The 14,846-nt window shown below is 44.8% G+C and overlaps 1 protein-coding gene across 1 annotated transcript in view; it reads right to left on the reverse strand.

Annotated features, from left to right (window-relative positions):
* The window catches only part of LOC129712642 (myocardial zonula adherens protein-like), a 48,943-nt gene extending 36,215 nt beyond the window's left edge, over nt 1-12,728 (reverse strand). The window contains exons 1-2 of the mRNA XM_055661223.1: nt 11,996-12,728; nt 11,400-11,492 (exon numbers count right to left, since the gene is read on the reverse strand). Coding sequence (XP_055517198.1) covers nt 11,400-11,492; nt 11,996-12,058 — 156 coding nt within the window. The 5' untranslated portion in view covers nt 12,059-12,728. The remainder of the gene's footprint in view (nt 1-11,399; nt 11,493-11,995) is intronic.
* Between the last annotated feature and the right edge of the window lie 2,118 nt (nt 12,729-14,846).

Here is a 14,846-nt window from a genome sequence, read left to right on the forward strand (position 1 = left end):
AGCCATTTACACTGGGCTTCTGTGTGTTCCCAAACAATAACCTCGGGTTCCCAATAAAAGTTTTAATACTCCTTCTCCACGTTGAGCAGTCATGGGGCAGAGGTTCCTGGGAGTCGGTGGCAACATGGTAAACAAAGTGACTTGCGCAATGCAGCAGGTTAACCTGGGCTTCAGTGCTGGGAACATTGGCCTGGGAGAAGACGCTGACACAGCTTTGCTTATTCTCCCAGTGTACGGGGAGGTTTATACAGAGAGAGGGTTACTGATACTTTTCCATTGCCTTGAGATGCCTGCTGTAGGGAATCCAGTTCTCAGAAGCGCAGGGAGACACTGCCACTGTGTTTGAGTTATTTTAGAGACACAGCAGGGCAACAGGCCCTTTGGCCCATCATGTCCACACTATCCATTGATCATCCATTCACACTAGATCTGTGTTACCCCACTTTTTCATCCATACCCTGTACGCTGGGAGCAAATTTACGGAGGCTAATTAGTCTAAAAACCCGCACAAATTTGAGGTGTGGGAGGAAAACACACTGTTACAGGGAGAATGTATAGGTCGGGATTGAACCTTGGTCTCTGGCAACATGTGGCAGCAGCTCTACCTGTTGCGCCAGATTAGAGATGTTGATCTGTAAACAGCCTCATTGTTAATGGTCCAGAGGTTGCTCTGGCAGACTGAAGGCACAGTTACTTTCTTCATCACTGCTGTCTTTATAGACACACACACCTCCTGACAAATGGCAAGCAGCACATATTTTCCAGGGACTTAAAAGTTACAAAAGCTTGAAAGCAAGTACCACCAGATTCAGGAACACCTTCTTTCAATAGACAATAGACAATAGGTGCAGGAGGAGGCCATTCGGCCCTTCGAGCCAGCACCGCCATTCATTGTGATCATAGCTGATCATCCCCAATCAGTACCCCGTTCCTGCCTTCTCCCCATATCCCCTGACTCCGCTATCTTTAAGAGCCCTATCTAGCTCTCTCTTGAAAGTATCCAGAGAACCTGCCCCCACCGCCCTCTGAGGCCGAGAATTCCACAGACTCACAACTCTCTGTGAGAAAAAGTGTTTCCTCGTCTCCGTTCTAAATAGCTTACCTCTTAAACTGTGGCCCCTGGTTCTGGACACCCCCAACATCGGGAACATGTTTCCTGCCTCTAGTATGTGCAAACCCTTCATAATCTTACATGTTTCAATAAGATTCCCACTCATCCTTCTAAAATCCAGAGTGTACAAGCCCAGCCGCTCCATTCTCTCAACATATTCCTGCTGTTATCTACTGAACCTACTGAACTGTCCTCTCATGTTAGGTTGTGGTCCTGATCTCCCAACCTACCTCACTATAGACATTGTACTTTTTTACTTGCAGTTTCTCTGCAACTGTAACACTGTAGTCTGCACTCTGGAAATTTTCTCTTTGCACTACCTGTTTGATTGCACTCATGTATAGTATAATTTGACTCAAATTACATCTCAGTACACGTGACAATAATAAATCAGCTATGACTGCAGGTAATTCTCTCTTACACATTCTGTTGGCCTGATTCCATTGGGTGGGGCAGTGGTAATACACGCCTGTATGCTCACGAGTGAGGGTGGTGCTGGCGGTAGAGTTACTCCCTCACTGCTTCAGGTACCTGCTTTTGTTTCGGATTTTGTGTGCTAACTTTTGTGGAGATGTGGAATTACAGAACCATCATTCATTCATTGATGAGAATATTTATCGCTAAAATGGTCATGAAAACTGGACCACTAGACCATGGATTGCTACATAGACTGATGTTTATCTATACAAATCCCACTTGCCAGCATTTAGCTTAGTTTAGTTAAGAGAAACAGAGCAGACACAGGCCTCTTTGGCCCACCGAGCCCGCACCGACCAGCGATCCCCGCACACTAACACGATCCTACACACACTAGGGCCAATTTACATTTACACCAAGCCAATTAACCTACAAACCTGTACGTCTTTAGAGTGTGGGTGAAAACTGAAGATCCCAGAGAAAATGCACGCAGTTCACGGGGAGAATGTACAAATTCCATACAGACAAGCACCAGGGTCAAACCCGGGTCTCTGGCGCTGTAAAGTAGTAGCTCTACCACTGTGCCATTGTTATGGAGATGTTTGGTCAGTTGTGTACATTTACTTGAAGTAGTTTGCTCCATGAATCCCGATCTCCTTTTAACTTAAACCGATTTTTGGTCCAGGTTCTGGAACAGTTTCTTCCCAGTTGTTATCAAGCAACTGAAAGGTCCTCTCAATAGCTAAACTTCAGCCCTGACCTCCCATCTACCTCACTGGAGACCTTTAAACAATCTTTATTCGGACTTTATTGGACTTCATAGTTATATCCTGCACTAAATGTTGTAACTTTTATCCTTTATCTGTGCACTGTGGACAGCTTGATTGTATCCGCGTATCGCCATTTCTTTGACTGGATTGCATAAAAACAAAATCTTTTCACTTGTCCCTTGGTACACGTGACAATAAACGATTCAGTTTCCCCGTCCAAGATGCAGTAGCCTTCCCTTGAGCAATGTCCTGAGCCAGACTTTAACTTCCTGGCTCTTCCTTTCTCTCAATACCTTCTCCCACTCAGGTGGAGATGGTGTTAAGCCAATGGTTCCATGTCACTGACACCCCAATCATTAGACAGCAAAGAAACACATTACAAGTCTAAGGTACACAAAAATGCTGGAGAAACTCAGCGGGTGCAGCAGCATCTATGGAGCGAAGGAGATAGGCAACGTTTCGGGACGAAACGTTGCCTATCTCCTTCGCTCCATAGATGCTGCTGCACCCGCTGAGTTTCTCCAGCATTTTTGTGTCCCCTCGATTTTCCAGCATCTGCAGTTCCTTCTTAAACACACTACAAGTCTAAAACCTCTTTAACTCCCCCTCTCCATCTGGTGCTCGCTTATATCATGCAGAACCTCCCACACATCTTCATGTGTTTTGGACAATCAACTTTACTTCAGTTATGTGAAGTTTTTAGACTAACATGTTATTAACTCTCCCCTTCACTCAGCTCAATATCCTCAATCTTGCAAAACGTTTGTTCTTTGCCACTGGCACTGCTCTGGAGGTGTCAAGAAATCATTTCTGATTTCTGATTAATTTGCATTCCAATAAAAAAAAAATTTCACCATAAGGAATGTTGCCACAGTACATAGAATACATCTGAAGAAGGGTTTCGGCCCGAAACGTTGCCTATTTCCTTCGCTCCATAGATGTCAGGACTGTCTTATGAAGAAAGACTGGATAGACTTGGTTTATACTCTCTAGAATTTAGGAGATTGAGAGGGGATCTTATAGAAACTTACAAAATTCTTAAGGGGTTTACAGGCTAGATGCAGGAAGATTGTTCCCGATGTTGGGGAAGTCCAGGACAAGGGGTCACAGCTTAAGGATAAGGGGGAAATCCTTTAAAACCGAGATGAGGAGAACTTTTTTCACACAGAGAGTGGTGAATCTCTGGAACTCTCTGCCACAGAGGGTAGTTGAGGCAAGTTCATTGGCTGTATTTAAGAGGGAGTTAGATGTGGCCCTTGTGGCTAAGGGGATCAGAGGGTATGGAGAGAAGGCAGGTACGGGATACTGAGTTGGATGATCAGCCATGATCATATTGAATGGCGGTGCAGGCTCGAAGGGCCGAATGGCCTACTCTTGCACCTAATTTCTATGTTTCTATGCTGCTGCACCCGCTGAGTATCTCCAGCAATTTTGTGTACGTAGAATACATTGATTTAACAATAGTATATTTTTTATGTACTTTAAGTAAAAATGATTTTGTCCCACCAGCTAAATTTGAGTCAGCTACTATGACTTGATGACGTTATTATGCTGACACTTTAATGCAGAGAGCAGAGGGACTCGGATATTGATTCAAGCAGGATCTTGCTTGCCACTGCTCCACCTGGCCTATCTGAGCTTGCTGTGCACACGTTGTAAATGACAGGACAATCCACCTGAGGTTGGTGATTGATTTGTTCGTTTTCCCTTGCCCATGTGGAGGATGTGATGCCCCAATTTTTCAGCACAATCTCCTGTGTGGAGAAGGCTGTGTTTGCTCTGCTGTTAGCAGCTTACAGTCTCAGGCATCTCAATGTCACTCACCAAACCCACTCAAGTGTACATCTGTGCTTGCCTACAAACAGGAGCCTGCAGACTTCAACAGATACTCTGGCAAAGCTCCAGGTTTCACCTTGTCCACAGAAACCTCTCTATTCATTAGGCTTGAATGTTTTTGGCTACTTATTTTCATCAGCAGAGTTCTGCAGGGTTAGTACCGAGAATGGTCTTTCCAGCACTCAGGGAAGGTGCGTTCCACGGAGGCAGCTACAGACGCTTTGCCTTCATGTTTTTAATACTGATCGCATAGCAGAATAAAACAAATATTCAGGAGGCAGAGTTTGCCAATTAAGAGATAAAAAATGAGTCAAAATGAGTATACTGCAACTGACGAGAATGCTACAAAAAATACAGCACAGTGGCGCAGCGAGTGGAGTTGCTGCCTATAAGCTGCAGTGACTCGGGCTTGATTCTCTCCTCTGGTGCTGTCTGTGTGGAGTCTGCTCGTTCTTCCCGTGGCCAGTTGCGTTTTCTCTGGGTTCCCCAGTTTTCTCCCACATCCCAAATATGAGCTAGTTGGTAGGTTATAGAGGCGTAGAATCTCGGGCATTAATGGGACTTGAGGAGAATAAAATGAGATTAGTGTAGGTTTAGTGTAAATGGGAGTTGGACAGTCCGTACAGAGTGGGCAGAAGGGCCTGTCTCTGTGCAGCAGATGCCATGACAAATGGAGGGGCACCTTAATACCACCACAGGCCCATCGATACACACTGTATGAGATAGTAACTCCCTATTTGTAAACATCTTCCCCCCCTCTACTGACATCCTTGCTGAGGTACAGCACAGAATACGATGGATGGTTTTCAGTATCAAACCTGTGCACGAACTGGGAGGTTTTATTTGAGTGGCCATCGTGTCTAGCGAGGGCTGGTCATCTTTGAAAAGTACAGCCTCCAGTCTGAAGAAGGGTTTCGGCCCGAAACGTTGCCTATTTCTTTCGCTCCATAGACGCTGCTGCACCCGCTGAGTTTCTCCAGCATTTTTGTCTACCTTCGATTTTCCAGCATCTGCAGTTCCTTCATAGAGCCCCCATTCATCGTCTTCTCCAGAGTTAAAAGAGGAAGCTGCCCGGAGTGAAATGGCAGCACTTTGAGACGTGGCTATCCCAGACCCAGAGAGCCCCAGAAACAGACCTCCTGCTCATGCTCTTGATCAGATGGAGAATGGAAACTCCTCATCTAAACAGGCATTCTTTGTCAGAAAAACCATCGGATATTTTAAAGCATGTCCCGCGATTATCATCCCAAACTTAAGAGAAAATGACTGGTGGTTGCTTGGTTGGAGGGTTGAAATGTTTCCAATCGACATTGCTTGAGGACTTGCACTGCGGAGTTTTATGACCCAGTTGGGCAAGTTCAGTGAAACTCACGTACACAGTGTTAGAGTAACGACTGCACACTATCAGCAAGACCAACCCACTAACTAACGATTTCACCGCTCTAATCGATGTGGTAAGTGCATTTCGTTGTCTCTGTACTGTACACTGACAATGACAATTAAAATTGAATCTGAATCTGAAGTCTCGATTAACTCCAATGTGTTGGGAGTTTTGAGAATACACTGAAATATACGTTTTTAAGAAGGAACTGCAGATGCTGGAAAATCGAAGGCAGACAAAAATGCTGGAGAAACTCAGCGGGAGCAGCAGCATCTATGGAGCGAAGGAAATAGGCAACGTTTCGGGACGAAACGTTGCCTATTTCCTTCGCTCCATAGATGCTGCTGCACCCGCTGAGTTTCTCCAGCATTTTTATCTACCTGAAATATAAGTTTATTCTTTCAGGGCATTGATACCAAAGGCATACAATTCATTTAAAAACAAAAACACAACAGCGAATGTAACTCGATATAATTAAACCAACATTGTGGATTTCTTCAATAATCATTTTCAAATCATTCAAATATTAGTCATAGATGATGCACAAGACACCGAATAACGTGCTTAGATTTTGTGAGAATCATTTTCAGTGCATTAATTAAACTGCGCCATACGCTCTCCAATACTTTTAAAGTCGATTCCTTTTAGAAGAGATAAAGGAGAAGTCACTGCCAGAGGCCCAAACATTATATATGTACATATGCAAGAGAGTGACGGTGGAAAGCACATTAAAATACTTGCATCATTTTGGGTGCAGTTTGTATTGTGTGCGTGAATCAGATCATTACACAAGGATTGCAATGTGGACTTTGAAACTGCGTTTCTGGATGGTATTTAATGTTGTGGTATTGTATACGCCTCATCGCACCTGCCTCAATGTACCAAAGCAAAAGCAGATACAAAAGGCAAGGCAGCTCAATACAAAAGGCAGGCTCTTCCTTTTGTTAAATGGGTGCCACTATCTTAATGAAAAATGAATAAGGGAATGTCCAGCTACTTGTTAATATTGATGTGGATTTCAGTGCATGGAACCTCTCTGCCTTTAACTCCATCTTCATCCCCAGTGCTGTACATCTATTAACTTTACTCTTAATGTGGACAAACATGGGGGTATCAGTCACATGGGAAGTAAGAGCCCAAATAGGGCACGTTGCCCCTGGAGTTGATTGGAGTTGAAAGCAAGAATGTCATTGTCCTATCTGGGACACATGACAATAAAACTCCCTTGACTCTTGACTCTTTCAGTAAGACCATGGCTGACCTGACCACTGGCCTCAACTTCACCTTGTTACCCAATCTCAGTAAGTCTCGACACTCTCGTAAAATACATACACGTCACCCTTGAATACACTCGATGACTCTGGCTCCACAGCTCCAAGGATTAGAGCCTCAAGAATTTGTTTCTGAAACTAATGTTCCACTGGGTGGGAGAGTCTAGGACTAGAGGTCATAGCCTCAGAATTAAAGGATGTTCCTTAAGCAAGGAGATGAGAAGCAATGTCTTTAGTGGTGTAACTGTGCAATTCTTTCCCACAGAAGGCTGTGGAGGCCAAGTCAATGGATAGTTTTAAAGCAGAGATAGATAGATTCTTGATTAGTACGGGTGTCAGGAGTTACGTGGAGAAGGCAGGAGAATGGGGTTAGGAGAGATAGATCTGCCATGATTGAATGGCATAGACGTGATGGGCCGAATGGCCCAATTCTGCCCCTATCACTTTGACCTTATGAATTAACATTTACTAAAGGAGTTTATCACATATTTCTCTCCTCATTGGTTTGGGATCTGTTTTTTTTTCCACCTCTTTAATTTATTAATTTACCACCTTCTATGTACAGCTGACCCACGAGCTTGTCTATATACCGTTTTTACATTGTCCTTGTATACGTCTCCGCCACTTCAGCTCAGTCCTGGTATGTAGTCAAGTATTTATTGTCACGTGTGCACAAGTACAGTGAGATGCGGGTACAATGAAAATCTCGCAGACAGCAGCATCACACGCACATCGACTCGGATAACACACAAAACCTTTAGAATGTGGACGTAAACAAAAGGGGAATGTCACAGTGGCAGGGTGAACATACACATTCTACACAGACAGTGAGGGAGATCAAGATTAAACCCGGGTCACTGGGAACTGGGAGCTGTGCCACTGTGCCACTGTGCCAGCCAACCAGCCAGCCTCACCAGTGATTGGTAATGCTTTGAAGAAGCTTGAGGCCATCATCAAACCTCCCTTCCTCACCCAGAACTTCGGAGATCTGTTCGAGCCCCACGTCAGGTTTATCCGTGGAAACTGAGATCACGGGGCATACACTACCTCAATCCAGTCACCACCAATACCAAGAATTGACAGTAAACATTGATATTATTGCTACCAGCACCAAATCTCTCATCAAAACAATTACTCACAGTCCAACAATGGTGGATGTGCTTGGCCTAATCAATGGATTCTTACACCTTTCCCACTGCAAGTCAATTGATCAAAGCTTGATGTAAACACCATAATAATGCTTTGGAAACTGAATAACGTTTAGTTTAGATTAGAGTTACAGCGTGGAAACAGGCCCTTCAGCCCACCGAGTCCGCTTCCACCAGCGATCACCCATACACTAGTTCCATCCTACACACTAGGGACACTTTTACAGAAGCCAATTAACCTACAAAGCTGCACCTCTTTGGAATGTGGGAGCAAACCGGAGCACCCGGAGGAAAACCCACGCAGTAACAGGGAGAAAGTACAAACTCCGTACAGACTGCACCCGTAGTCAGGATTGACCCTGGGTCTCTAGCGCTGTGAGGCAGCTACTCTACCCCTGCACCCCACCAACTTCTATTTACATAGCATCTCAAAACATGCCAATGCATTAATCAAAGGGGCTAACAAAGTTATTGAAAAGGTTTCCAAAACAGCTGAGTGGTGGCAAGAACACAGTCAGGCAATGTTATGGTGGTGGAAAAAGGGGACCAATGTTAGGATGTGGATATGTGGCTTTAAAGGTATGTGTAGACTTAAAGAACTACTGGGCTGCATTTGTTGTCAAAACTAAGCACTGCATGGGACAGTCATCTGAGCATCAGGACCTGGGTTGGCCCACCTAAATACAACACCTGGCATTTATAAGAATTGCACTCCACCTCTCACTCCCTGGCCCATTGGCCCAGTTGATTATAAACCCATTGTAATTTTAGATAACCTTCTTCACAATCCACTGTCTCACCTGTTTTATAATCATTCACTAACTTACTAAACATGCCATCTGCATTCTCATCCAAACTGTTAATAACAAACAGCTGTGGACCAAGCACTGATCTCTGTGGAATACCACTTACTGCAGTGTTTAAGGGTGGGTGGGGACAAGAAAGGGAAAAGGAGGAGTAGCCAGAAGGCTGGGGGATGGGAGGAGACAGCAGGGGGGCTGAGGAAGGGGAGGAGACAGCAAGGGCTAACAAAATTGGGAGAATTCGATGTTCATGCCCCCGGGGTGCAGACTCCCCAACGGAATATGAGGTGTGGGTGGGGACAAGAACTCCACAGCTCCATAGATGCTGCTGCACCCGCTGAGTTTCTCCAGCTTTTTTGTGTAACCACCACTTACTGCAGGCCAGTTTGAATAAGTAAGGTCTCCACAATGCCTCACTACCCCCTACCTTCAAGCTAATTTTGCATACAATCGACTACCTCACCCTGGATCCATGTGACCTCACCTTCTGGACCAACCTACCATACTTTTGCTAAAGTCAATATAGACAACATCCACAGCAAAGGCCTCAAGGTGGGTTGTAAACGGTTTGTTCATGTCATTTTTATATTTTGTCGCTAAATTCAAACCTTCAAGATCAAACCATTCAAACACAAGAACTACATTAGGGTCTGCAACACAGATTCACACATGACTTCCTGCCACCAATGGCCTCCTGTCTATTACATGTGGGATTTGAAGGAAGTTGACACTTTGATTACTAATTTGTTTACCCACAGTCACATCTTGTGACAAATAAACTAGAGAACTAGTAAACTTTGGAAAGTACAATTCTGCTGATACTTTGATGGTTTTGCCTCTGGTTTCAGGCAGCAGTGTCTGACAGTCTAAAGGGCCTGTCCCACATATGTCCCCTTTTCGGCGACTGCCGGCACCCGTCATAGGTTATTACAGATCACCGAAAATTTTCAACATGTTGAAAATCCACCGGCGACCAGAACAAGGTACGACTCTTTGGGCGAGTACTCACGACCATACAGGCTTCACCCCACGCGCGACTTGTCACCTGTATTGGCATGAGGAGTCTCCTAGTCACAAAAGAGTCGTAGCGTCTTTCTGGTCGCCACTGAATTTTCAACATGTTGAAACTTTTCGGCGACCTATGACGGGTGCCAGCAGTCGCCGAAAAAGGCGCGCAAGTGGACAGGCCCTTAAGGTTCAGTTCCTGAACTATCTCCTGCCGACGGCACGACAACATTTTCTCTTTGGAGACGCAAGAAACTGCAGACGCAGGAATCTTCAGTAAAGAACAAATGCTGGAGAAACCCAGAGGATCAGGCCACATCCTTGCAGGGAAATGGGCAATAGCTCGAGTGCATCTATCCATTCCCTCCAAAGTTACTGTTTTTCTTTCACTTTTTCTCTTTCACAAATTTAACAATGAAAGTATCACTGGAATCAGATAACATTTATCCTTAAACCAGAACAGCATAAAATGGTTGGTCAAGTTGTGAGATGCAAGGGTATCTTTAAGAAATAGGGTCTTTCTTAAGAAATACCTGTTCCTTATAGCTAGATCTTCATTTGTTGGTCACGAGCGTTACTGTTTAAGCTGGGAATGACCAGACCTCAACGATTACTGGTTAGACGGATGTTAGGTCTTGCTTGTTGAATTACCAAAGAAACTCATGGATGGAGGTGAGAGTATCTTAGAGGAAGAGAAGGAGTTATAGGGACAGACATTTTGGTGCCAATTCCAGAGCTTTCGGATATAGTTTCCTCCAAACACAGGGAGCTCTGTCACCATCTGAGTTTAATCTACCAGCAGCCCTCAATATGTACCTTTCTCTCGATTCTTTTCAAATTTCTGCCTCTAGGAGTTCGTCCTGCCCAGGGAACCACATATTTTTTCTGTTTTGTTCAGTTCTGACAAACCAGTTTGCCCTGAAACCTCGTCTGTTTCTCTTCCCGCAGATGCCGCCTGACCCGCTGAGTATTTCCACCGTTTGCTGCTTTTGTTTGAGATTTTGAGCAACTGCAGTTTCTCTGCTTTGTAATCAGCTGCTTCTATCCCTTCCTCAGCTGAACCAAGACAAACCCCTCCAACTGTGCAGCCCTCAGTGTTGCCCTAAACGTGCTTCTTCCTTGAGACACTGTACAATCACCGCACGCCATTCTGTGTCAGTGTGTACATTGTCCACCTGTGCTGCCCGTGGGCTGAAGGGAGTGAAAAGCAACGGTCGGCATCTGTGGGCCAAGACCACCAGTAGATGTGCTGGACCTGAACGTGATTGAACAAACTATGTTTTTATTGCAATCCAGTAGTTTCATGGTTAATGTTAGTGGCTCCGCATTTTTAACCACAAACTGTATCTATTAAATGAACCTCGCCGGCTGCCAGGGTGTGATTTGGACACATGTCACCAGATCAGTGGTCCAGACCTCTGACTGCAGGTTTCACAACAACCCTGGCGTAACCGTTGCCCTGCCTGTCTGATCATTTGCATGACTGTGTTTGCTGACCTACATTAATTGCTGCGTTAATATTCTCCAGCTTGTATGCAGTTCCCAGCATGACTTCACCTCCAGCGACCCCTGGATTCAGCCCGCAGCAGAAACAGGTGCCTCTGTTATTAAGACTGGTGGTGTCGGCACTGCAGAGACACCCACAAGTTTCACTCACCGTTTCTGTTTCTCCTTTACTTTTGTTTCCATCTTTGGCCGAGGCAGAGTTCCCTTCAGCGTGTAGTGTGAGCCGCACTCTTCGAACATTTGCCTGCAAAACACATACACCCTGTTTATTCTTAGAGTCGCAGTTATACAGTGGAGACAGGCTCTTCAGCCCCACTTGCCCACACTGACAAACATGTCCCATCTACACTAGTCCCACCTGCCTGCATTTGGCCCATACCCCTCCAAACCTGTCCTATCCATGTATTTGTCTAAATGTTTCATAAATGCCGCAATAGTACCTGCCTCAACTACCTCCTTCGGCAGCTTCGCTCCATACACCCACCACCCTTTGTGTAAAAAAGTTACTCCTCAGGTTCCTATTAAATCTACCCCCATCCCCCACCCTCACCTTAAGCTCATGTCCTCTGGTTCTCCATTCCCCTACACTTAGATACGAAGAAAGTGGAACAGAAATTATTTCAAAGCAATTCACACAACTCCCACTTGAAGTTAAGACATGCAACATGCCAACCACATTGACGAGGTTTAAAGTACAATTAGACATTTAATTACAGCAGGTTAAAGGCATTAACATAAGTGGCTTACCCTCCTGGGTGTTTCAGGAGTCTCTACGATGGTGCAGGTTGTCGCTGACTTGAACTGTGGCATTGTCTCCCTCAGTATATTTTATCCAAAGGCTTGATTTTGTATTATTTCCACAGGGCAGCTGAAACTCTCCTTAACATATGTTTCCCTTCGCAAAATCTCTTTCCAGTCCCTGCAACTTCCACCACTTTCCTCGAGGGTTTGAGTTGGACTTTCGATCAGAGTCTAAAAACTTAAACGGGCAAGTTAAAGGAGCACTCTGTGGCAGCTTGCCATCCGCAATGTCCCATCACAACACCTGCAAACGTCTGCTCATAAAGTCACTTGTTTATGCCCCAGTCTGCAAAGACAGTGGATCGGTGTGTCTCCTAGCAACAACTCCAAAATGACACATCTGGGAACAAGTCCTCGCCCAACTTGTCAAACTGCATTTTACCCGGACCAGCCCTTCCTCATTAAAATACCTCACCTGGGTGTATCCCGGCCTGCTCCACCTCTACCAGGGCCGGGCCGGTGCGGGCCAGGTATGTGCCGTCAATGGCCCGCAGAGGAACCATTTGCTGGTGTTTGTCCAAATCACCCCAACCATTCTGCCAGCTGTGTGTCAGAGTCCATGCACTGTTTACACCTAGTTTTAGTTCTGTGTGTGTGTGCCTCTCTCTCTCGCTCCCTACTTCCTTCAGCTGATTATGTTATCATAGGCGTGCACAAAGAAGAAACACAAAACACACACACAGCCCTGCCTAAAGGGCACTCCTGTTCATTTGCTTAGCTGATGGCTGGAGCCATAGGTAACACCCGAAGCTGCGACATTCAGTAACCCTTTCGTGATCAGCCTTCCAACAAATCAGCTGCTTGTAGAGAAGACTGTGTCCATCTTTATATGTCCAATTTCAGACGGCAATCTTTTAGATAGAGGGGCATGGATTGCAGCTTGGGTACATCAGCGCAGTAATCCGGAGGCCAATGTACAAACGCCACAAAATTAAAATTCAATTAATAATCTGAAGTTTGGAAATGAAACACCAGCTGCTCTTGTTGATGATCCCCACGACAACCACCAGATTGTTCTAGAAACCCATCTAGTCCACTCGATACCTTAAGGAGTGGAAACCTGCAGTTCATGCCCAGTCTGACCTACACGTGACTCTGGGCCAACGTTCCTCAACCGGGGTTCCCCGAAACATCAGGGTTCCGTGCGAGGTCGCTGGGGGTTCCGAGAGAAATATTATTTTTATCATTTATTTACTTTTTGTCTCACCCGCTGAATTACTCCAGCATTTTGTATCTACCGTTAATCATATGTAAATGCATTTAAGTTATTTTTTGTGTTTAATTTCATATTCGTAGTTTTATGATACACGTACAGCATAATTAGCAACGTCTATTTAGCATATTTAGTGACGTCATATTTAGTGACATCACCAATGTGAAATGGCCTTTAGCGGTCAGTGGACAGGAACTTTACGTGACAGATTTGCATATCATCAAGTGAATCACTTGGGTACAGACGCACGCACGGTCTCCATCAGTCCTGTCGTGCAGGTACAGTCCCTCATTCACCCACGTTATTTAGTCATTTGTACCCATCATTTAGGGATGTTATATGAATTTTGAAAATTGAAGTATGTTTGTGTTTATTTTTGTCAGTTTATCAAAAGTTTATTTACGTATGTTTTTGATAGTTTATGAAAAGTTTGTGTGTGTTGTTTTCTCTCTCTTTCTCTCTCCTCCAAAGTTAGTTCTTCGGTTTGCCTTTATTTGCTTCAGTTTTGAACAAGCAGTATGATTTCAGTTTTTTTTTTTTTGCATTGTCAATAAACTTGAGAAAAAGGTACATTAATATTTGCTTAAACCAGTTATCAGAAAAATATATTATGTTTGCCTTATGAACTTTAAGCTAATGACGGAGAAAGAAAGAGATTAATAAAGATATATAATAATTTTCATGCAGGGGTTCCCCGAGACATGAAAATCATTTCAAGGTTTCTGCAAGGGTAAAAAGGTTGAGAATCGCTGCTCTGGACCATGTGGTCAACTAGTAAATGCCATCTGGAGTGACTCATACTGGACAGACCAGCCAGGGTTGATCGCTGAAGCAGACATATGTGGCAAATCTGTTCCCAGCCCAGTTCCCAATGAACCTGGCAATATCTGTAGACTGGTCCTGCTGCCCAACATAGTGACACTCACAGAACCAGATCTTGCATTCATTGCCGAGACTCCTCTGTCAGTCTCTGCAATCTTTTTTCTCTGTTGTAACCACCTCTACCACTTCATCTGGCAGCTTGTTTCATATACCCACTACCCCCTGTGTGAAAAATCTGTCCTTCAAGTTCCTATTAAATCTTTCTCCCTTATCTTGGACCTAGGCCCTCTAAGTTTGAGACTCCCCGACCCGAGGAAAAAGGGTCCTCATGATTTTGAGGTGAGAGGAGGTGCACGTGAAAACCGCTAGTCCATTCTATCCTGGGCCTCTTCCACTGCAAGAGGGAGGTGACAGCAAACTGGAGGAACAGCACCTCATATTCCTCTTGGGTAGTTTGTAACCCAATGGTAAGAACATTGAATTTTCCAGTTTTACGTAACTAACCAACTCACACCTCCCATTTCACCACTCCTCTACCTTTCCCCGCACCATTTGTATTCGCACCACTGGCCTTTGTCGAGTCGTATGTCAATCCGAACCCCTGACTGCCTGTATGCACCTATCAGATGCCACCCCATGTCCCGCCCTCTTGTAGCATCAGCCTGAAGAAGGGTTGCTATCTGAAACGTCACCCATCCACATTCTCCACAGATGCTGCCTGACCCGTTGAGTTACTCCTGCATTCTGTGTCATTTTGATGAG

This window comes from Leucoraja erinacea, chromosome 33 (genome assembly GCF_028641065.1).
Source record: "Leucoraja erinacea ecotype New England chromosome 33, Leri_hhj_1, whole genome shotgun sequence".
Lineage (NCBI taxonomy): Eukaryota > Metazoa > Chordata > Chondrichthyes > Rajiformes > Rajidae > Leucoraja > Leucoraja erinaceus.